Source organism: Pantherophis guttatus, chromosome 4 (genome assembly GCF_059756535.1).
Source record: "Pantherophis guttatus breed Tessera chromosome 4, ASM5975653v1, whole genome shotgun sequence".
Lineage (NCBI taxonomy): Eukaryota > Metazoa > Chordata > Lepidosauria > Squamata > Colubridae > Pantherophis > Pantherophis guttatus.
The window spans coordinates 137,772,235-137,798,067 of record NC_142066.1 but is presented as its reverse complement, the minus strand read 5'-3'; the positions used below and the strand labels follow the sequence as shown (position 1 = coordinate 137,798,067).

At 37.3% G+C, this 25,833-nt stretch overlaps 1 protein-coding gene across 2 annotated transcripts in view; it reads right to left on the bottom strand.

Annotated features, from left to right (window-relative positions):
• Nucleotides 1–19,531, bottom strand: part of GPR158 (G protein-coupled receptor 158) — a 144,799-nt gene extending 125,268 nt beyond the window's left edge. For both annotated transcript variants that reach the window (XR_004588529.2, XM_034402122.2), the window contains exon 1: nt 17,778–19,531. Coding sequence is in view for 1 of the 2 variants with exons in the window: in XM_034402122.2 (XP_034258013.1) it covers nt 17,778–18,655 (878 nt within the window). In the remaining variant the exon portion in view is untranslated. The remainder of the gene's footprint in view (nt 1–17,777) is intronic.
• Between the last annotated feature and the right edge of the window lie 6,302 nt (nt 19,532–25,833).

Here is a 25,833-nt window from a genome sequence, read left to right as displayed (position 1 = left end):
TAAATCAAACAGAAATATCCTGAAATAGAAAAAGCAAAAGAAAGCAAAATGGCTGCCTACTGATAGTCTGTAAACAACTGAAGAAATGTAGAAAGTAAAAGATAGCAGAGACAGAGGAAAAACTAAATGCTAAACTCTGGATAAAAACAGAAAAAGACAAGGACTGGTATCTAAATAAACAATGCAAAGAAGGTAACAAATGATTGGGAAGGACAAAAGGTTTACCTAAAATTGCAGAAATGAAGAACACCTTTTATGCATATGAGCATAATGAAAGATGAAGACAAAAAAATTTTAAAAGAAGACATAAAGAAAATCTGGCATGAAGATAGTACAGTACAAAAAAGATCTTTAAATCTGTGATAAGCATAACAGTTTGATCATTGATCATTTGATCATTTATTGTGGAAAGTGAAGTTAAATTGCTACTTCAATGAAAATGAAATACTAGCAAAACAGCTTAAAACCTTACAGAAAAATGCATTTAAAATACTACATTTTGTTTGCAAACAGGCATGGGAAAGACAGGTGTAGCTGAAGGCTGGGAAAGATTCATTAAATATTCTAATGCTAAAAAAAAGGACATTGCTAAGAAATGTTCATCAAACTACTGAAAAATTGCATTGATCTCAGATGGTAATAAGGATTTTACTAAAGATTTAGCCATTCGCTTTTCCAAAATACATAGAATAAGAACTTCCAGATATACAAACTGGAAAAGGAGGAGGAAGAGCAGAAATCACATTGCTAAGATCTGAATGGTTAATGGAATGATAAAGAGAGTTCCAAAAAGGCCAAGTTTTCTTTTATTGGCAAAAACTTTGGACTGATTAGACCACAACAAATTATGAATGCATCATGTATTTTTGGAAGAAATTGTATGATGACAAGAAAGTAACAGAATTTAAATTGGTACAACTAACTGCTTAAAAATTGAGGAAAACTACAACTGTATATTGTTATATTATTCTTTAACTCATATAGTGAATACATCATAAGAAATGCTGAAGTAGAAGAAATAGAAAGGGGAAGTAAACATTTTTAGAAGACCTGAAGCATGGGCAGATTAAAGGTAATTAAAAAAAGCTCATAGAAAACAAGGTAGATCAATACTATCACAGTTAACAGAAGCATGAACTTATGGGAACTCAAAGAAGAAATTATTGACAGGCAACCTGGAAAAAAATGACATCCTTCAAAGATTTGGAAGCAACTGAACAAACAATGCCAAAAAGAAAGAATTTTTTAAAGTAAACTGGTGCTAGCCATACAGGTGGTATTTTATTAAATTTTGATTTTATTAAGATTAATTAAAATAGCAATTAAAAGAAAAAGGAATTAATTATAATAATTAATTAAGTGCAACTCTATCTAATTTTTTTTGTAAAGGATTTTACTTATCGTGCAAAAGTCAATTGAAGCTGATTAGAAAAAAGTTGACCTTTCTCATGCAGCATTCTGGGGCAGAGGCCAGGCCACAAGGGCATTGTTCCCTTTCATTATGGATCTCTTGAGACCAATGTTTCTCAACTTTGACATGTTTAAGATGTGTGGACTGCAACTCCCAGAATTCCCCAGCCAGCAAAAATATTGCTCTAGGCAATAATATTTAGAGCAATATCTTATATCTTGTGCCCAATGTATAAGCCATGAAAATATTTACTGGTTTTGGCTTTTATCTGCATTTCAGACCACTATCAAAACTGTGGAACTGATCTGATTCATTTATATACCTACTCATGATGCAGTTCTTGGGACAGTTTATCCCAAGACAGCAAACTAAATATTCAGAATACAGTCATTCAAAACAGCAACTATATCCTATGTATATTTCAAAATCAACTTGCTTTTAGAAAGGAAAGCTCAAGTATTTATGTAAAAGGCTAAAGCAGGGGTGTCAAACTCAGGTTGTCACGGTGGTGTCATATGACATATCAGGACTTTTTTCCCCTTCGCTAAAACAGGTGTGGGCTTGGCCAGTGCATGACGCCTCCAGCCCATGGGCTGGGAGAGTGTCAGCCCTGGGCTAAGACAATGTCTCAATCTCAGCAACTTTAAGAAGTGGACTTCAACTCCCAGAATTCCCTAGCCAGCAATTGCCTTGGAAATTCTGAGAATCTGAGTCCACACATCTTGAAATTGCTGAGGTTGAAAAATATTGGCGTAAGATGGTGGAAATTTACAATGCATAAAACTAATACAGAGGATGCCAGGCTGGGGGAAGCTGTATTAGTTCAGCTAGAAAAAGAAAAAGAGATCTTCATATACGTCACACAAGCTCTATGATCAGGTGGAATTAAAAAACAAAATGATCTAGTTGCTAAACGAAGTGGGTGTCCTATTAGCGGTGCTGTCTTGATGTTTTGATAAGGATATGGAACATTAGCTGCATGATAACTAAAATTTGGCTTGTCAGCAGCATCAAATCACTCTGACATTTATTTAGCTTGATAATGCTGCCTAGCAAAATTCAAACCTCTACTATTTGGTTATAAAATAAATAACTAATCATGGTAATTGTAGATCATCTGATTATCCTAGAGGCCTTTTTTTTTTTTTCAGTTTAAGGCTAATAAGCATTCCATCTTTTTATGTAGTATTCTAATGCTAATACAAAATATTATAAAATAATATTTTACTTTATGAATTTAAGGAAAATTTTCAAGGCCAGTAGAGAAGAATTCATTATTTGGTAGCAACTAATTAGAGCCAGTTTAGTATAATGGTTAAGGCAGTAGGCTAGAAACAGGAGATCATGAGTTCCAGTCCCACCCTAGCACAAAGCTAGCAAGGTGACCTTAAATTAGGATTGGACACAGTGCTTTCTCATATAGGCTATAAGTAATTTCTGGGCTCTACTGTTGCAAGGTGTACTGTAACATTGACCGCTTACTTAGCAAAACTATTTAAAAGAAGCAAAGATTAGGATAGGTAGGTTATCAATACCTACTGATTGTGATAGTTCCTCCAGGTTTACTGGTCCCATGCTTTTCTCTATCATTGATTGGGAAACAAAAGTGACCAAGGACTCATGTTCTGTTTGTGAATGTTTCAGAGGCAGCTGATCAGCCGCTGGGCAAAAACAGCTGCTGGATAGTAAATATTATCCGAAAATCAGGGGGCTTCTTAGAACTTAGAACTTCTTAGAAATGGACACACAGCAGTGTGCAGCAGCAGCTAAAAAAGCCAATGCAATCCTAAATTGCATTAACAGAGGGATACAATCAAGATCAAGTAAGGTACTAATACCACTCTATAAAGCTCTAGTAAGACCACACCTAGAGTACTACAGTTTTGGTCACCACACTATAAAAAAGATGTTGAGTCTCTAGAAAAAGTGCAGAGGAGAGCAACCAGAATGATTAGGGGACTGGAGACTAAAACATATGAAGAACGGTTACATGAACTGGGCATGGCTGGTCTAGTGAAGAGAAGGACCAGGGGAGACATGATAGCCATCTTCCAATACTTGAGGGGCTGCCCCAGAGAGGAGGGAGTCAAGCTGTTTTCCCAAGCATCTGAAGGCCAGACAAGGAATAATGGATGGAAACTGACCAAGGAGAGATTCAACCTAGAAATGAGAAGGAATTTTCTGACAGTGAGAATAATCAACCAATGGAACAGAAGTTGCCTTTGGAACTTGTGGGAGCTTCATCACTTGAGACTTTCAAGAAGAGACCAGACTGCCATTTGTCAGAAATGGTGCATGGTCTCCTGCTTGAGTGGGCAGTTGGACTAGATGATCTATAAGGTCCCTTCCAACTCTGTTAATCTGTTACAAACTTCCTACTGTACTGAATCCCCAGAGTTAATACTATTCTGCACTCTGTATTGTCCTCTGCCAGCCCATTTTTCATGTTGCAGAGGACTTCCGACTAAAAAAAAAGAGTATCTGAAGGGGCAAAAAATATCAACTTTTCTATCCATTATGCAGTTCTGCATACTATCCTGGTGAAAAACAATTGTTCTGTAATGCAAAAATGAGAAAGATCCCTTTGTAGCACAGAATGGGATGAAATGATCACAGGGATAATATATCACATTTATGTGCCATTCGCCTTCCAGCGACTCTCATCCCAGCACTATGCCACATCATTTTTGATGTGAACAACCTTTTAATCTAATGACTTTTTAGCAAGATAGAAGAGTCTTACTTCAAGTGAAAACTCAAGTGAGTCTAAAATTGAGTCAGTAACTGGCATGTCAGTAAGTGGCATGTACTAGGGCAAATCAAGGCCCACTTGACCCGACACACCAACCCAAACAAAAGAATCTATTATCAAATTATGACCTACTTCATACTTTTTACCTTTGCTGAGCCTTCCAATTGTCCAGCTTCATTTACAGAATTTTATTGGATGACCTAGACAATTATTTTCCATTTACGGGTTTTGGGTTTTATCCCATAAAATCTTCTGCCATAACGAATCTCTTTGAGATCTTCAGGAATCTTTGCAGTATATTTGTACAAGAAATGAATGCAGATTTTTCCTCTCTAAAAAAGGATCTATTTTACAACTTACAACTTTCCACTATGTTCCTGCTATTTCTGCTAGCTATTTTTCTTAGCACAGAACAGAGGAAGAACTGCACAATGTCTCTGGACTATTGTGGTCTATTGTGGGCTATTGTGATCTAGAGACTAATGTGAAGTCTCTAGATATTTAGATTTCAACTTCCAGAATTGTCAGAAATGGTCATGTTGCCAGTGAATCCAAAAAATTCAACTCTAAACCTGTGATTCCATCCAGGTTGGGGAAAGTTGGACTAGTAACACAAAGAAGGAAATATTTTGGAATTGTCACTTGCTGGGATGGGCAACCTTTATATTTTTAAGACAACAAGGATCATATCAGCCTGCCAAAGGTCCAAAATGGGTAGATCAGCTGGATTTTCCATTATTTCCTGGATTAGATGAGAGTTTTAAGCTCTGTCAGGTGCATTTTCAGGCTTATGCTAACATTTTCATATGCTTTTGGACCTTCACAATGTAGGAAACCTTGCAATTATGTTATTAAATTTGGTAATATGTTTGGTAGACATTTGAGGCCACAGAAATGAGCTCAGGGGCTACTTTTGATCTTTAAGCCATAGGCTGCTGTTCCTTGGTCAACAATGTGGTCAAAAGCCATGAAATACAAATTTATGCAGCCCATAAGCAAAGTTCAAATATATACAAGAACTTCACAATTACAATTCATAGCTGCAAGGTATTGACCCAGGATAATAAATTTGTTTTACAGAGCCTGGAAAATTGCCTTATCCAATTGCTGGTATTGTGAATGGACACACTATTCTTTTACTGTAAACATTTGAACTTTATATAGGTATCTCACTGACTGAAACACTTGTGCTTGATGGTCTATTGGTAGCATTGTGGATTTTTTTTTAAGTACCTCTGTCAACAAAGGTAACACCAAGCATCCAGCGAATTGGGTTTTATCCCATAAAATCTTCTGCCATAAGGAATCTCTTTGATATCTTCAGGAATCTTTGCAGTATATTTGTACAAGAAATGAATGCAGATTTTTCCTCTCTAAAAAGGATCTATTTTCTAGGATCTAGCTTATTTTCTATTTAGATCCTTTGATCCCTCAACCGGAACCACATGTAAAATAGTATAAAATGGATATTGACTTGCAGAGCATTAGAACGCTGAGTTCAGCCTGGGAATTTATTTTTAGAACAGACACTGGAGCTTACAAGCAAATAGAGAATATATAGGTATGCACACAGAGACACAAACACACGCTTAATTTATATGCTGGCAAAGTGAAGAAAGGGAGAGAGGTGTGGAGTAGGAGGTGGAGGGAGAGAGAGGCGCAGAGAGGGAGGCAGAGAATTATTACACTTAATAAGTTATGCTTAGGTCCTTATAACATATATACACTTAATCAGAAATCATTGCTTTTTATTGCAAATAATCCAGATTTTTGCTACTTTCTGCCAAAGCACTTAAAACACATTTTAAAGAGAAATATCACCACTTCATGGAATGTCTTCATTTTAAAAACATAATAATTCATCATTTATAGCCTCTATTCACATAAAAAAATATCAGTTTACTCATCTTTATCTAGGAAGAAAATTCATTGGAAACATTGGAATCTTTTCCCAAATACTACGCATAGGATAATGCCACATAAACTCACATTTGGCAATCTGGGGGTTTAATGCCACAAGCTGTATTAGTTTAAGAAAACATGACTATTTTCTACAACGGAATACTTGTCTAAGAAAATCAGGCTCAATGCTTTGCTTTGAAAACCTGGCCTAGAATAAATCATTACTGACCTTTAAGCAGTGGTTGGTTGCTAAAATGTGAATAGCCAGGATTAAGTCCTGCCAAATTTATTTTACAGCTCAGGCTGAGATTTTGAAAAGAATCAGAAATGACTGCCGGGCACAGCAGAAATTGGATCACAGCTTAACCTAAAAGTATGGACCTGTGGCCCAGAGGATGCTGGGAAATGTAATTCAACATTGGAAAGTGGTTTGCCATGGCTGGGGTAGACCTATTGAAGTAATTGAGCCTACAGGTTTATCCTTATATATATCACATTTCTGGGTTTAGTGGTTATGTTTTAGTTTGGATTTTTCTTATGTGGAATTAACACTCAATGGATTTGAGATTTAAGCTTGAACAGTTTTCTCTCACACTTCAAAACCTACGATAAACCTAGAAAACTGTCATCTTCTATGGTGTTAGAGATTTTAGGAAATGTACTTTGAAACTGCCAACAATCAATCTATATCAAATCTCCTAGATTAGGGAAGGACAATTGGTAACGCTCTAGTTATACAGTATCTTCGATAACACTTTATATAGTCTTAGAGTTATGTGAAAATGAGACACATCCTGTGTCAAATATTTGAAGGAAATCAATGAACCATAATATTCACTGAGATTATAATGAGAAAAGTAGATGACTTATCAATCATTTTAATGTTTGAGGTTTTTTTTTTTTTTTTGCATATGATTAAAAGCCAACTACAATTCTGCTCACACCTAGAATATCTGCTCTGACAATACCTGGTGCTTAACACATGTTGTTGTCCTTCTGAGTCAAGGAATGTTGTGGTCTTTGTAGACTTTTGTAAGTGGCAACCTGACATTTGAGAGGAACCCCAAGCCCAGAAACAAGATAGCGAGATCCAATAAAATCCAAGACTTTGTTTACTTACACCTAATTCACAGAATCTTGCCAAACTAAAGTTATAACTCTATACATACATGTAGTCCTCGACTTATGACCACAATGGAGCCCAACATTTCTGCTACTTAGTGAGGCAGTTGTTTGGTGAGTTTTGCCCCATTTTAGACTTTTTTTGTCACAGTGGTTAAGTGAATCCATGCAATTGTTACCGGTAGTAAGTGAGCCTGGTTTTTGTGACCTTGTTAAAAGGTCACAAAAGTCATGACATGAATCTGGGACATTGCAACCCGCATAAATATGAGTCAGTTGCCAAACATCTTAATTTTAATCATGTGACCATGGGGAAGCTGCAATGGTCATAAGCGTGAAAACAGTCATAAGTCAGGATTGGCTCAGTTGAGTCCTCTAACTACCCTGTTTCCCCCAAAATAAGAATCCCCTGATAATAAGCCCAATCGGGCTTTTAAGCGCATGGCAATAAGGCCAAGCGCTTATTTCAGGGTTCAAAAAAACATAAGATAGGGTCTTATTTTTGGGGAAACACAGTACTTCCCCAGTATGTTTTTTTTTTTCAAAAAAGAAACTTCTAATATCTTAAGTAAGCATGATCCATTACACACAAATGTTTGAAAATGATGAAAGACTGAAAAACAAAACGTGGTCTCATAAAAACCCTGAAGAGCTCCTGAACTATGGAGAAAGAAAGCATAAATAGAACAAATGAACTGCCTGGGTACTTATATGGAAACAATAACTCTTAACTGGAGGGAGATGAAAGGTCATTGGCAAATTGTACTCAATGAAGAAGTGGAAACGCTATGGGGCATATCATGAACCGGCCACTATATTAAGACATGTGGAGGGATATAACTCGATCGCTCTCCTCACTCTGCAGTTCATCCTGTACTAATATTATTCTCTTCCTCTACTAAAACTGAGCAGATGTATTAACACTATTATCAGTGTGCATTTTAGGAACGACAGCAGTCTTCACCAAAAATAAATGTAATCAAGCAAAGGATAACACTGCAGGCTTATGAATTAGTATCAACCTGCAGAAGGGAATCCCCAAGGAATATTTGGGGCCATTTGCCATTATCTATTCTGAAATCTATCTTGACAGTGAGATTATGCTAGTTTCTAATAGGCCTTCAGATATATTACATGGGCCTGGGTATAGCTAGGAATTTCCCACTGACTGAATCAGAGGAGCTTGTTATTTTTTTTACATATTTTCTTTTTCTTGTGCTTGGCTAATTTTACTAGCCCAAGGAAACATAGCAAAGATTAGATATTTCTTTATGCAGGTAGGTAACATTTGTCAGATTCCTGTAGGTAAAGATTTGTTAGATGTGAAGACTGAATATTATGGTACCTTCCTTTATTCACATATACAAAAGCCTTGAATTATTCTTTCTTTTATTCAATTGAGCCAAAACTATTTTCACCTGGTGATGATATGAGAATGAGTAGCAACTCCTCACCCTGAGAAGAGCATCCCAGATTCAGAGAAATGGTGAAGAGAGCCAAGAGAAAGTTTGGGCACTTCTGATGGAGCAGTCTCAAAAATTCCAAGTGTTTTTAGCTGGCTGGCTCACTGCACCCATTCACAAAGAAAAGGAGAGAGAGTTGGCCACAATGGTCTACACCAGGGGTGGGCTTCAAAAATTTTAGCAAGGGGTTCTCTGCCCGGTTGTTGGGTAGGCGTGGCCGTGGTGGGCATGGCCTAGTCGGCCTCCAGCACCATGGCGTGTGTGTGTGTGTTTGCCCTCCCCAGGCTCTGGAGGCCTTCCCGAACTTCCAGTAGGCCCATTTTTTGCCTTCCCTAGCCTCCGCGTGCTCCCTACACTTACCTGCATCCAAAACAGGCCGCATGGGGACTCCTGGGAGGGGAGAGCAGGGTGGGCGGGGCCAGCCAGGAGTGGGATTTGGAGGTTCTCTGAACTGCTCAAAACCTTAGCTAGAGGTTCTCCTTAAACCCTGCGAACCCCCAGCAGATCACCCCTGGCCTCTACCCTGGTGAACTCCCTGATGGATCACATAAAAGGTGGACCATAAAACTGCTGTTAAAAATAACCTGAAAGCTCCCTTTAGGAAAGCACTTAAAAAGGTTGGCAATGTTTTTCAACCTTAGTAACTCTAAGAAGTGTGAATTTCAACTCCCAGAATTTCCCAGCCAACCTGGATTAAGACATACAAGTTATGTACTGATTAGCTTTGTATCCTGCCTTTTGTGCTAGAGCTCAAAATGTGGCACTAAAGGAGCTCCTTCCAGTTTTATTACATTACAATGATAACTCTCTGTGGAAGGTTGGACTGAGAGAAAAACTTACCTTCTACAGTTGAGGATGGACAAGAATCAGAGCTTTCCAGTACCGGCCCAGATCTTCACTAGGGAGATTATCTGTTTCCAGGCTAAGTCCAAATATTGCTGCTACCTTTAATGCCCTAAATACTTCAGCAAAGGTACCCAAATAATGTCTCTTCAAATCATAACTCATCCATCTTTTAAAAGCTATATAGGAAGTTAAGTGCTTTTTCTTCATTGCGTGGCAATAAATGATAAAGTACATTGCTTGTACCTGTCCCACAGGGCAAGGTACAACACATATGAAATAATTCAGTATTAAAGAATTTAGAGTACATGGATTTGAAGGATCAGAATTTTTTTTAAAAAAATCAAAACAATCCAGTTCTTGGTTTCACCCTCTCCGATTTCAGAATTCCAGCAATGCTTTGGCTCTTTAAGCAAAGACTTATTTTACTACTGCTTATTGTTAAACACCTGGACATTATAAATCTTGCTTGATTTCTTGCCAATCAGATCTTCCTACCATTGCCCTTAAATGTGAAGACAGCTTGTTCCCTTTGAAAAGAGAAAAATTAAAATAATAATTTAAAATGTGCAGCACATTTTGCTTTACATGTTGGAGCTCCGAGATAAGCTGGAAAGGATATCAAATGTTGGTGCCTTATTTATTGAAAGGTTACATTTCTCCTTCCAAGCAATGAAATGGGAAAGAGCAAATCAGGAAGAATTTTAATATGTCCCTAACAGATGGTGCACAAAGGCTTTTTTGAGAAGGAAAAATTCAGCACCATGTTTTTTTTAAAGGGAATAAAGATGAATATTTCATTTCTTTTAAGAGACTTAACAAAGGAGTTTGGAGATGTTTTAAAGCATCATTATAATTCAGTTACATTGAGAAAGAGAAATTAAAAACCTATTTTTGAAGGCACGTGTGGTGATTAATAGTAATAATATAATGACCCAGGAGTCTTTTTTCGCCTTTGTTTTTATTCTTTCAGAATGTGAATGGATCACAGTTGAATGTTTTGTTTTTCTATTAATTTAATTAAAATTAGAAAATTAAGAACAAATATATACAAAAAAAATAGAAGAATAAAAAGAAAAAAGTGCAGAAAAGGAAAAAAACAAAGAAAAACAAAAGGAAAAAATAAGAATATAATAAAGAAAAAGAAAAATATTTAAAGATATGACTTTACCCCTCATAAGAAGTATAAACAATTTTAGCAACTTATCAATTCTTTTAAGATTCAACAAATGACCCCTTCTTCTCATATTTCATCTTCATATATAAACAAATATTTAATATTTAAACAAATATTTGTGTTTCAGTCCTGGTTAGCTCTGGTCTCTGTTTACCAGAGATAATAATATATTGTATCTATTTTAACCTTGATCAAATAAACCAACTTTATATTCTTCCTTTTACTTTTAATAGTAATTGTCTTTAGGCACTTCAAATACTGACCTAAAACTTGATGTAAACCCCCCCAAAAAAAAAACTTTGCCCCTTCTTACAAAATTCTTCAAAACTTTAACAAGACTCTTTTGTAAATCCAATATACAAAAGTTATCCAGGTCACTATTTTGGTTTATTATTTCTATACCTTTAATTATTAAGACATCAACTGGTTTCATATGTATATTCAGTTTAGCATTTCTCTTCCATGTCATTCTTGTAGCCTTTTATTTTTAAAGCCACTTTCAAATTGCTCTCTGTTTTGCCTGATAAAAATTGTTCCTCTTCCATGGCATCTTTTATACATTCTGAGCATTTAGTTCAGCTATAAGATTCAGCTAGTAAATATTCAGAGAAAATTATCCTACCTATTATTTATTTATTTATAAAAGTTATGCACCACTGACTCTGTTAATAGTTCTGGGTGGCTTACAAGGGCAAGGAAAACAAAGCTGACATCCATTAAAAGATAGAAAAATGACAATGCTACCAGCAGCAGTAGCAGTAGCAAATAGAGAATATAAAAGTTTGAACTATGGAACTAAGTGGCCTTGCAAAGATAAATAAATCTGAGTTCACTCGTAGATTGTAGTACCTCAGAAGACAATAAGCATTCAATGAATTTTTTCAATGTGGTCTAGCAAAAATCTGGGCAGAGCTTAAGAGCTATCCTGCCAACAATCTAAGGCTGTTACCAAAGCCTCATTTTTCACTGAGACTGACCCATACTTACCATCTGAATGTTTTCATAATTTCAGAATGGGCAAATGGCAAGTTTCCTTAGCACCGGGACTGTCTGGTATTAGTGCTGAATCCCCAAAGACCACTAAATGCAACCTTCTCCTTAAAGGGGATTGCAATTCTGTCCAGAACAAAAATATGTTTTGAAATCTAAATTCTGTCCCTCTAAATCCTAGATTAAGTTTCATCTTATTCTTTAACATCCAACTTCTCCTTAAAGGGGATTGCAACTCTATCCAGAACAGAAATATGTACTGAAACCTACATTCTGTCCCTCTAAATCCTGAATTTAGTTTTATCTAATTCTCCCATATCCAGTTCCTTGAAGCCTGGACACCTACAAAGCTTGGGATGATTTCCAAAGTCTGGATCCAGAAAAGATATAGTTGAATATTATCAGTGTATGGGTGATAATTCCAAATTTGACATCATTCCATGTGATATCTTTCCCAATATAAATCTAAGTTATCTTATCTAAGAAAAATGGTGCAAGCTATTCAAAATGGAGCTCGAGTGGCATATGAGAATTGGCCAGAATTTGGGTTATCAGCTTAATAGCTCTTTCATGGTTTATATGGACCAAATGCTCCTCCTGCGGGGCACAGCAATGAAATCTCCATTAAGTCCAGCTGAATTTGTTTCTTAAACTATTCTACTATGGCTCAGCCTGCCTTCACTGTTTAGCCTTAGAGCCTGCATGCCCACTCTAAACTCTAAGCCGCTGGGCATTCAGCAGCTACTGTGCCAAGCTTCCAAGGAGACTGCTATTCTATGCATCACTCATGCCACTGATGGAGTGACAGTCAGTTTCAAGAAAACTTCTTCAAGAACAGTCTGGAGTTGAATATAACCTATCATTTTATGTGAGCAGATTAACTTAATCTTGTGCATGTCCCTTTTCAATGGAGCAAACTTCACCAAGAATGGTAAAACCTGTCTTTCTGTAATCCAGGGTTTGAGCAACTTGCAGGAGCAGACCTGTGTGATTCCCCATCCTGTTTTTGTAAAGTCCCAGAAATTGTGCCCTTGAGTTTCAATAGCAAACATTTCACAAACGGCTGCATAATTTGCCATCACTGGAAAGAATAAAATGGTATATCGGTCATTTATAGACCTAATATATCTTCCTGCTTAATAGTAATGCCAACCCTGGCTCAAATTTAAAAAAAATGAGGTTGCTAGGAACAGACAGAACATTTCCAAAATTCTTTCTAGGGTATCTATACAACAGCAATGCAGGATACTCACCATTTTTCTTTAAACATATTTACTCACTTATTTAAGATCAGGTAGAACAAGATTGGTCTAAACAAGTGTAACAAACTTAACATGATGGATTTTAAAAAAACCCTAAACATATTCAACTTATTTGGTTCTTTGATGAGAGTCCACCAGGGAGTCAGAGAGTAATAATAATCAGAGTTTTTAATAGCACTTAATAGCACTTATATACCACTTCACAGTGCTTTACAGCCCTCTCTAAGCAGTTTACAAAGTCAGTGTATTGTCCCCAACAATCTAGGTCCTTTTGCCAAGAAAATTATATGAACAGAAGCTGAACCAAGTTTCATATTTAGATGGGAGACCATTAGAAATCCAAAGGTATGGGATAGATTGGGAAGACAATCCCTATGATTGTTTAAAAACTGATGTGGACTTCTCTAGGTAATTCTATGAATTAAGCTTGATTTGGAGATGCTGTTCCAATCTATCATTCTTACCAGGCAGGTCAGCAATATAAGCTAAGAAACGGATATTCTTACTTTATTCTAAAACTACGGTACAAATGTCTTGCAATCTGAAAGAATAAATTTCCTGAGAAATTAAGGAGGGTCTCCTTTGAGCTTCTTGCCCTGCCTAGTACCCAGCTATGGGCTATGGTCTCTTTTATCTGACTGTTCTCTAGATAGCATCTTTTCTCCCCATCCCCTAAGGTCTTCTCCACATACCATTTATACCATCTTAAAGCCAGATTAATAAGATTTCCAGGATTTATCTGAAGCATGGCTATCTCTGCTTCACATTTCATAAATATATAATGGCCTAATTTAGAGCTTTATGTGTATCATCTCCACTAGCAAGAAAGAAAGAGAAGCAAGGAAAGACATCAAGTTTGCTTCCCCTCCCTCCCTGGACAGCTCCATTGGCTAGTGACTCTGAAGGGAACAAATAAATCCTTCTGAGAATCGTGGATAAAAAGTAAGAATTTCAGTTTTCAAGTCAAGTGTAATCTCTGTAGACTAATATAACCCAGCAGAGATAATTCAGAAGAGATTCAGCAGAGAGGGCAAGCTAAGTGTCCCATCAGTTAGGGGTTTCATTTGGCAGAAGGCCTTTTCTGCTTCTACTTTATGGAACACTTTTCCCCTTGAAGTGAGATTGACTTCGTCCCTTTTATCTTTCTGGAATTCGCTTAAGACCTGTGTATGTTGTTAGGTATCAAGGCTTCAAGGAACTGATGAAATATTAAGATGGCCCCATTGTAACTAATATCTACTCTTTGCCTAATGTTTTTTTTTTAATTTTTAGTTTTGGGCCTTTGACAAGTTTAAAAGTTTTTAATAATAATAAAGTATTAATACTTATTTGAATATATTGTTTTAGCTGAGTTATATGCCACGCAGAACCACTTGTTTATGAGATAGGCAGCTATGTAAACATAACAAATAAATAAATAAAATCAGCAATTTGGCCCTGCACGAACCTAACTGTAACCATTTCTGCAGAAGTTATTCTGAAAGAAATGAAAACAGAAGACAAACTGCAATTCTCCAGTGACTTGTCTATTTGTAGAAAACTACAATGTGAATCTTGGGGTGCTAATGAGTCTGCCCTTTCACACTTATCAGGTTCCCTGCCTTACTTGATACATTGCATTTTAAAGAAATAGTCTGAAGAAATAGTTACAGTTAGGTTCCTGCAAGGCCAAATTGCTGATTTTAAAGAAATAGTTTTTGAATGGGAAGACCATTTGTTAGAAGACAAAGTGCCACCATATCCAATGTTATTTTTATTTCCAGGAATTCTTCTGGAACCAAAAAGGTCCCATGGGGAGAAGATAAGAACTGCAGAGATAAGAATTGCAAAGAGCAATGGGGCATCGAGTAATATTCTACTGAACTATTTGTTGTTCAGATCAACCAGACTGTGAATGGGCAAGTCCTGCCTGCCAACATTTTAGGAAAGTACCCATGACATGGTCCCAAAATCCCATATTTTTTTATTGATTGCATTTGTGTGCCATCAGTAGTTTCCAAAAATCCAAAAATGAAGCATCATCTTTAATTGTCCTCATAATTTCAGTTGCATTATAAAATTGTTGATGATCTTTCCTACCATTGCAAACTACTGTTAATGTGAGTGGTTGTGAAAAGAAAAATGTTTGCAACATTGCTGCAAAATTAAGAAAAAATGTTTCTCAAATTAGAAAAACTCTGCAAACATAGCTCATGCATATGCTAGCATTCCTAAAGAGTATCCCTCCAAAAAAACAAGAACAGTGTTAAAATTTCTCAGCTATTTTTTTCAGATGACATATCTGAGTTAAGAGAAAGAAACAATGTGTTGATTAACTGTTTTGTGGCAAAGATTGAACTTTGTAACTAGAAAATATTTTGCAGTTGTTACCACAATGACCTCTACTGGGCAGTTGGTCTGCACATATTGCATTAACAAAGTTTATAAAGCTGGATTACTATTCAAACCACCACAGCCATTATTGTTATTTTAAGAATGAAATTATTATTAGTAGTAATAGTTATATCAAAACAGAAACATCCATGGAATTCCACAGCACATGTTAGAATTTAATCAGGATATACCCATGCAAAGAGATATCAGAAGTGGAGTATCTAGCGAAATAATGATTGAGCAGTAATCGACCCACTCCCTTCATAATGGTAAAATTTATTTGACATTCAGAAAGATTCAGCAAAATTTAGCTTTGCAGTTGGATGTATTTATCTTCTAATTCAAATTGAAGGATCTCTGATGGTGATGCTTCCCAGGTTATGACTTATTGACAAAAATAGCAAGAAGCCAAAGAAAGCCTCAATGCATCTGAGAAGAAAAGAGAGGGAGGGAGGGAGGGAAGAGGGAGGGAGGGAGGGAGGGAGGGAGGAAGGGAGGAAGGAAGGAAGGAAGGAAGGAAGGAAGGAAGGAAGGAAGGAAGGAAGGAAGGAAGGAAGGAAGGAAGGAAGGAAGGAGTTACAAGGGTGCTTTAATCTGGATTCTTGCATGGTGTAGAAGATAGGACATAGGCCCTATATCTCCTTTGAAATTCCACAATTGTATAATTCGCAGCCTTTCATAAAAATAGGCTTCTCCCAAATAACCCACATGAAATCTTTGAAAGTTACTTGGGTGACTTTATTATGAGACTGGAGTAAAAGTACTACAGAGTGTGCATGGTGCTTCTCAACCTCTCTGGAATCTTAAAAAATTCTGTTTAAAGCTTTTCTTTAAAGAGGCTTCTATTTTAATAGGCCTGAGCAAATATGCAGGACATCATCATAGGTTTGTGTAAATATTATTGACTATATACTACATAAACAAACATAATGCTTCACTCTTTACCAAAGCAACATACTTCTGGAGGAAAGCCTCTACAAATAATGTGTGTGTTTGTTTGTTTGTTTGTTTGTGTGTGTGTGTGTGTGTGTGCGTGTGCGTGTATGTGTATACATATACACATACATCCACAGTCCAGGCAAAATCTCTGAGCATCTGCAACAATGAAGGAAAAAGGGCAGAAACCAGCAGAAGGCCTGAAGGAGCTGAAAGATTAGAATACTTAGAGGTACCTCGCAGCTGAATCTGAGATGTAAGGCTATGCTTGTGTTCCTAAACAGCTTTCTATAAACAGGAAGAATTGTTTCCTTTTCTAGTTGAAATGCTTGACCAATTGAAAGCTAGGGAATGGCCAGACTTGAGAAAGCCTGTTGTTTGCAGCTCAATATCATAGGTGTTTTCACACAATATATTCAATCAGGTCATGTGGTTAATTTATGGTCCCTGTATTATGCAAGCCCAAAAATGAATTAGTTCAGTAACCAAGTTAATCATTTTGCCTAAATATATATAATATATACCTATACCAATACATTTTTTGCTGCTGGATATTTTTATGGGCCCCATAAACAGATATTTGAAAATGTAAATACCAAGATTACAAATTGGGGGAGGCGAGTTAGTTTAAACTGTGTAAGACTGTGCAAAAGCTTTTACTGTTGATGCCCTAATCCAGAATAAATTAACTATTACTGTGATTACAATATTGGATCTTTGAGATCTCCAAGTAAGGCTGATCTACAATTCCCAACATCCCACATTATGGGTTATGCTGTTTGGGCTTTTTCGAAATTGCTGTGGGACAACTTTGGGAGACCACAAATTTCCCATCCCTATTATAGAACAAACCCTGTAAACAATGTGAGACTTACTTTAGCAAACTATACTGAGTATCATCTTATTGTAACTAGTGACTCAGGCCAGCCTGGATTAACTTCAGCAAGTTTTACAGTTTATGGAATTTAGCCCCAATAAACTTAGCTAGAGCACAACTCTGGCATTTTACTTCTACTTACAGCAAGAGAATTCAGCTGCTGATTGCACACTGACTGCGATTTCAACCTATCTTGAGGAATCATATACTTCTGCTTCAATTTTTCTTAAGCTTTCCATGCCTGGTTATATGGGCTTTTCTCTGCCATAGTAATCCCACATCAGAATCCATGGAAAAAATACCCAAGGACTTTTATCCCTTGAGGAGTGTGCTGCTAACTTCAAACTGGGAAGTTTTAAAGGAAGCCTTTTTAAAAAAAATGCATTACGAAGTCCAATTTGTATATTACAAATATATATTACAAATATATCTATGCCTAAGAAAAAATTCTACTAGTTTCATGGAATTTATACCTTGCCATGTATGTGTAGGATTGCACTACAGATTGCTAAAATAATATCATATACACACTAAGACTAAGGAAGATAGGCATCTGTTTGTTCGTATTTTCTATTTTCTATTTCTGTTCACTAAATTAATCCTGTGAAGATCTGCTAATTCAGATGTACTTTTAAAGATCAATATTCTAATAAAATTTATAACTCCTACCTGAATTCAGGAGGGAGATTTGGCTGCAACCCATAAAAAGCAGCAGACAATGTGACTAGCCAGGTAGGCTTGTAATTTCCATCTTCACACTCCAGGTATGGGGAGGACAACTTGATATGACTTTTCTCTGCAGGGTGATGACCATTTCTTTTTTTCAAGTTGCCTTCCTGGGCCTTAGAGCCAGGATTTGAGACCTTTCGATGTTGATGTGGCCTCCACTTGCGTTTCAGACTATGGAACCACTCAGTTTCACTAGACACATTGGCCAACTGATGAGCCACTGAAGATAAGTCCTGCAGCAGGATCTGGCTATTCTGCCGACTGGCTTGGAGAAAGATCTGAGGGACAGAGGACATGGGCTCTAGGCTGAAGGTGATGGCAGCCCTGGAGATGTTGGGATCTCCTTCCATCAGGCTTCGGATCAAAACTTGGTACCATTCAATGTCTTCCTGCAAGTTCTGTTCACGGGATTTATTGCTCTGCAGTATCATGTTGAGAAAGTTGATTGCATGGAGGAGAGTATCCAGAGCTCCGTGCAGTGAGGGGTGTGAGGCCAAGCGAGACTTTCCAGCCAAGCTAGTCAGCTCATAGCGCCCAGAGCAGTTGGCCTGCTTCAGTTCCCAAGAATCACCAGTATACAGGAATGAAGCCACATTTTGAGGGATCTCCTGGGATAATCTCTGGGCCAAGACTAGGTTTTCTTCCCTCGATCTGCTCCAAGGAGAGAAAGCAACACTTGCCTTCTTGCCATGATTATAAACAGATGGCTTCTCCTTCATTGCTTTCCCTTTACCAGGCTCCATTGGTCCTTGGTTGGCATCAATCACATACCCCAAGTGAGCAAGGAGTAAGATGGGAAGAAGCCACAGCAAATCCATCTTTTCCACTCAGCTAAGGAAAACGTCTTGCCTCAAGTTCCCAACTTCCAATTTGTTTTAAGAATGTGACTACTTCAACAGCATTGGCAAAAAGACAAGACAGCAAAATTCGTGCAGCAGGATGCTCCAAGTGAACTTGGGGATTGGGGGGGGGGAGGAGATATGGAGGGGGAAAATAATCTGAATCACCTGTAGAAACGGTCCAGCGAGCTTTCTCTGGTGGGGCAAGTTCTGGCAATTATGCAGGCGGCGCTTGGCTCAGAGACCAGGTTACATCGCGCCTGGCTACAGGGAGAAGCTACCGTTGGCCCGCTTGTGTCTTTCTATCCCCCATCCGCCGCTGACAACGCTCTCAGAAGGTATTCTAAAGACCTGCTTCGCGGTCCTCCTCTCGCTGCTGCCGCCGCTGCTCCATTCTCGATCAAGCGGCGCGTCCTCCCGCTTCGCTACCCAGCCGCGCGAAGCATCCAGACTGGCTCTCGCCGTCTCCGGGCATCGCTCCCTAAGGGGACAGGAGAGATCTGCGGTTCGTGCACCGGGCAGCCGAGAAGGAGAGGGATGGGGCGAGAGTGGCAGGGCCGTGCGGGACTTCTAGGAGGGGATGTTTTTCGGGGGCAGATGCCCGCTGGCCGGAGCGCCGGGCTTTCCCAGCTCAGCCTCAACTCCCCCTCCTTCCTCGCCTGTTAACTAGACAGCTCTGCCCCACATGGCCAACCCCTTCTTACCTCCCCTCCCTTCCGCAACTCGCTCTTATAGGTGAGCTCCGAATGCCTTGAGCGCTCTATGGCCGCCTCAGCTGTCAATCACGAGGCAGCCACTAGGTGAGCAGAAGGGAGCTGTCCAGTGCTGAATCTCTGGGAGGAGGAAGGGAGAAACAGGGGCTTCATGTCACCTTGCAGAGGCTGCCTTAGAAAGAATATCGGCGGTTTGTCTTGGAACTGTTTGAGATGTGTACAGGAAAGACGTGGAGAGAATTGGCAGCAAGGAGAATGGGTGAAGAATCCTATTACCCGCCCAGTTTTAGGCTTGAGTAATAAGGCATAAAAAGGATGGAGGCAGAATCCTAAATTAATTTTTCATACACTGATGTCCCAGAAAACAGTGATTGGGATTAGTGCTCTTTCTATATGCTTAAAGATGACATTAATGAATTAATTAATTAAGAAACCAGGTATAGATAATCAGAGACCAGGAAAACAGAGACATCTACTGGCTGAAGTTTTAAAACTTTTTACACGATAATAAAGAGGACAGAGAAATAAAATAATGTTGAATAAAAATGTATGTTGATTTTTAGGGAAAATTGTCAGGTTTCCGTTCTTTCTTCTTCTAAATACTTGGATGATGTGTAATGAATGCTGTTATTTCCACCTACTGTTTTACTGAAAGCAGACAAATCCTTATGGGAGTGGCAGAGAAAGAGTGTTCACTTCCCCAGAGGGAGAAAATGGGACTACAGCCAGCCTATGAATGCAAGTTTGTGATCCTGCAATATGTTTTTAAACATCTAAAACTTTTACATCTTTTAGGCATGCACTCATCCAACTGTTATGTGTTACAAATATGCTGTGTTTTGATCTCAAACCAAGGCATAATAATATAGATTTAAGTCTCACTGTTGATATCTGGAAAATGTGGATTTATGTATCTACTACCGGTAATAGTTAGTTAAAAGAGATGAGTTTGAAGAAAGAATGCACCAGTTATCAAAACATGAGTTAAGTCTGGGAATAGAAGAAAACATTAGAAATGTGTAGTGAATTCCCCTGAATTCTTTTTGATGAAATGGGATGAAGGAAAATATGAAAACTTTTCAAGGTTCTATTATTGTAACCTATATCAATAAAATACAGTTCCATTTATATTCAAATATGTTTCCTGTCTTGGCTACCTCAAAGAGCTGATGGATCTACTTTAGTTCAATGGTTTTTAGAGTCATTCAATTTCACATGCATTTTTTTTTAATCTTCTGATTTAGTTTTTCATCCTTTCAATGCTTGAGCTACTTTCTGATATTTTCATCCTTTCAATGCTTGAGCAACTTTCTGGTATTAAAATCTACAAATATTGCAGAGTTTGTGAGTCTCTGTTTATATTGGTTTACTTGCTCTAATGTCATTAAGAGATTTGCCATCCATCCATGACCTATATAACTTTCAGCATGTTTCCAGATATTATTCAAATGTCATGAGCAACATATATCACTAATTTATTAGAATTGAATTTTGTTGAATTTCTGGACTTCTTAATCTATTACAGGGAAGGGGGAGGGGAGGGGTGGTGGGGGAGGGGAGCGGAGCGGAGCGGAGGAAAGGGGGAGGGGTGAAGGGATGCTCTCCTTTGTATGTATGCAGTATAAATTAGCCTATTATCTTTTTCTTATTCTAGTATAATACAGTGTTTCTCAATCTTGGCAGCTTGAAGGTGTGTGGACTTCATTTTCCAGAGTTCCTTAACTAGCATGGGATTGCATCTTCATCTTGTAACTTCTATGATGATGTTGTTATCCATTCTGTTGATTCCACTCTTGATGATTCTATGGATCAGGTCTCTCCACATCTTCTAATCTTGCATTATTTCCTTGTCTAAGCTGTAGTTGGTGTCAGCTTTGATAGTGTCCAGCCACTCTGTTCTTTGATGGCCTAGTTTCCTTCTTGACAGCCTAATTTCCTTCTTATAACTTTATAAGTGTGCAACAGTCAATACAAATGGACTGAAAAATCACAAATATTTGCTCTCATACAGAAAGAACGGGAAACAAATGCAATCTGGACAAAAATAATTAATATCCAGTACAATGTTGCTTTTCAAATTAACTTTCTTCAATGCTTTCCTTAGCTTTGGCTTCACTGTTTCAGATAAGTGAAGGCTCTTGATTAAGAGGATGTGGAGCCAAATTTTACGGCAAGTGTATGCAATCTGTACCCTGCAGACCACATGCAGTTCTGCAGTGCTCTTGAGTGTGTTTATAACCAAGATTATTGAAATTGTCTCTTGTTCACACATTATAAAATACCATTATTATATTTGATTTAGACCTTGAAGAACTAGATTTAGCAGGCAAAGGATGTAAACTTCCAGACAAAGGAACACAGAATGATAATTTCACATCCAGTTTATATCGTTACTTCTTCTCCCCACTCTCTCTCCAATGCATCAAGGGTAACAACTGTTTTATCCCATAGTTGCAGTCCCCTGAATTAAATTTCCTGGGTATTATCCTCATTTACAGCAATCTCTTCTTTTTTCCAAGATATTGTTTCATTCCACTTTCTGTTCATTAAGACTCATTACTATACTGTAATGGTCAGGATGAACTGATATGAGAGGATTCTAAATTGTAAAGAATTTAGAAGAAAACCTCTTTGAATTATTTCATCCACTTCCTGATTCTCTCTCCCCCCTCTCTCCCTCTAAATATGCAAATCTAAATTCAACTCTGAATTGGGAAAGGGATTGGGAAGTCAGAACAAGAAGGACTCATGTTCTGAATAATATCCTTCTTGTCCTGACTCCATGCTTCCTTAAGAGTTCAGGAATTCCCATTTTGGGCAATGTAGCCATTAAAGCTGGCAGAATGATGAGTGCAGACATCCAGTAAACAATTCCCTGTCTAAGGACAGATTTGCATCTGAATAACAAATGAAAGGCTGTCCCAAAGAGCATAAGACTTTGAAACAAAATTCATTCAAATCCTGTAAGGGTTTCCCAGCAGGGGATAAAATGTGATAGGTAAATTGACTAATAAAGGAAGTGGGATGTTAAGGACACAAAACTCCTCATGGAAAGTATTTCTAAAACAATATTTTTCCCAACATTTATCCTGCAAAAGCTACAAATGTGACACCTCTTCCAAAGGGAAATACATAGAATAAAGTGAAAGTGAAGAAAACAAAGACACACCATTTTAAAGCAATTAAAGTAGTTCGCTGCAGAATGGGCATTTCAAAATACCTTATGCTTTAAAAAGCTGTTTTATTTTTATGGTGCCAAGAAGGAAATGACATATGACAACAAACAGCCTCCCATATATCACATACCTTAAATTCCTGACAAATTGTAGCAATTAATTATTATACACCTTCTGGATGGCAACAATTTTTTCTTACCAGATGCACAAAATTAAGCTCAGTGTCTAAGATGTGGAAGCTGTTTTCACCTCGTTCTGTCAGTTCCCTTATGATGTTCTCTCCCTTTTCTAACAACAGCTATATTTGTGAGCTGCTAATTAAAAAGGAAGACTTTTTACAAAGTTGAAAGCAAAGCTGCACTGAAGAGTCTCTAAATAGAGCTCATCAAGAGAAGTAGCAAAAATATGGAAACATTCAAACTGCAGAGGAAGAAACAGAATTTCTGCAGAATTATTTTTTTCCACATTACTTTCTCAATTATGTGAAAAGGAAAGGTGAAGGGATTCTCTAGCCATCCAAGCAATAAATTGGGAGCAAAAGAAAGAAAAATATAGCAAATGTCTACTCTGCAGAATGCAAGCAAGCTATGGAAATGGATCACATAATTTTTACTTGTTTGGAAGCCTTGCTTGTCCTTTAATACTATGCCAAAGTCAGCATTCCCAAAAGTTCAGTTGGGCAAGGACAAAAATAAATAGAATATATTTAATATTACCACTGAGCGGTGAAGATTCACAAGGAGAATAAAAAACAAGATGCTAAACCATCTAAAACAATGTTTCCCAATCTTGAAAGATATGTGGATTTCAATTCCCAGAACCTCCCAGCCAGACTCTTAGTCCTTAACCAAATGAATGTGTATTTGCTGAAATTTTGTTCTGTTCTTGCATCATTTTTACTGCTGTTTTATTTTATTGGGAACTATCTGGTTGAAAAGGCAATAAAAATGAAATATCATATACTATGTACATATTAATATATGAATACCTGCATGCACATACATTTGGTTATAGATGCTATATGATTTAGAGTAGAAAAATAGGTTACTTTGAATTAATCAGAATAGAGTTGGAAGGGACCTTGGGGGAGACCCTATACCATTTCAGATAAATGGCTGTCCAATCTCTTCTTAAAAACCTCAAGTGATAAAGCACCTTCAACTTCCTTCTTTAGTTTCCATCCATTGTTTTTTGTCTTGCCTTCTGGTGCTTTGGAAAATAAATTGTCCCCCTCTTCTTTGTGGCAATCTCTCAAATACTGGAATGCTGCTATCATGTCACCCCAGTCCTTTTTCTAGACAAGTCATACCCAGTTCCTGCAACCGTTCTTTATATATTTTAGTCTCCAGGTCATTAAACATCCTAGTTTGCTCTTCCCTGCACTTTTTCCAAATTCTCAGCATCTCTTTTGCAATGTGGTGACCAAAACTGGATGCAGTATTCCAGGTGTGGTCTTACTAAGTTTTTTTTTATATTGATCATCGATAAATTATTCAATTTATCAATGATGAATTATATAAATTCATTCATTATTGATCCATTCAAACCTTCTAATGATTAAGATGAAATTGATGATTGGGGATCATCAATCCTTCTTTACAAAATGATAAATAAATGATATACTATCTCTGCCTATAGTCTGGCAAATGAGAGCAATTGATGGAGCGGTTATATTTTATTGACTGTTGGTTTGATATTTTAGGATTGAAATTTTAAGTGATTTTAATGACTTTCTCAAATATTTAACTGCATAGCTATTGGCTATTCAGTTCTTCTGTTACGTTGCAACAAGTAATCTACAATTAACTAGTAAATATCTATGATATTTGCTAGGAAAACCCCTCTGGACATCAGAGCATATAAGCCAGTTGTTATTAAAAGAAATAGTGGAAGAAAAATATAAAGATAGAGAAAATTGCTTTAATTAATAATCCCTTGTTTTAATTTCAGCCATTTGGATGTATTTCTGTTCTTTCTTTCCTTTTGCAACATTAAAAAAATAAATCTCAGCTGACTCACAGCTTTGTTTCAGTTTTCCACCAGAATAAATTTCCATTTCATAATACCATTACTTCATAAAAACTTGCCAAATTTAATATTTATGATCATCACATTGTTTTTATGAGCTGTTAGCAGAGCTGTTAATTCTTATTGAAAGCTAAAGACAAAAAGAAAACAATTTCCCATACTTTAAGGCACATTTTCTCTCTACTTGTGTTTGGAAGTTTTATTACTATCAAAATGCTGACATATATATATGATATATTTACAAATTAGTCAACAGACTGAAGTTATCCTAAATTCATATTATGAAATTAGTCATGAACTTGGCCATCCATCCATCCATCCATTTTGTTTTCCTGGTTTCTCTAATGGAACACTTAAACAATTTTTCCCTAACACAGCTGCCTTCCATATATCTGGATCAATACTAGAATTCTCAACAATGGTTATGGTGACACGATATGTTAGGAGTTGAAGTCTACATACCTGGAGAGTATTGAGGTTGAGTAATGATGCCAAGAGGAATAAATGAGGTTCCAATAGAAGAGAAATATGTAGCTCAGGCTTGGACTGTGGAATCCTTGGTCCTCTCTGAGCTTCTTTGCTGTCAGACATATCCCAACTAGATAACAATACCAGTGCTGGTAAGTGTGGGGTTTGCTCCTTGTTGATGTACAATAGCTAGAAGATTCCTGGAAGCTTGGTATTCAGATATTTATTTAGCGTATGGCTGGTCACACACAATATTAAAACACTTCATTTTTACCAGTTAAAACAATTAGAAAAAGAGCAGTAAGACAAGGTATTCAGACAAATCAGCCATCAGTAGACACATAAAGATAAATCCCATTTACATAGCATTCAAAAGAGACAATAAAAAGCTAAGGAGGAAACAAAAAGACCAGAACACCTCATCTCCAGCAACTAGCACCCAAATAAGCAGGGATTAATGTTAATAAATAATCAAGCAGAAAACAATATCCTAATCAAGGAACTTCCCAGGAGAAAAACCACACTGCCACCAAAACTGTCAAGGTAAACTACTGTATATAAATATGGTGCAAACTGCACACTTACTAGCATTGATGATGTTATCTAATTGGGTAATGAAACATCTGCAAGAAACAACCAAATCCAGAGAGCACCAAAGACTCAACAAGTAAGAATGTTTGCAACTGTGGACATTTTTATACAATTTTTATTCCTGTTTGCCCCTTCACATCCATGTCATTTCATGTTACACATACACACCATGGATGTCTTT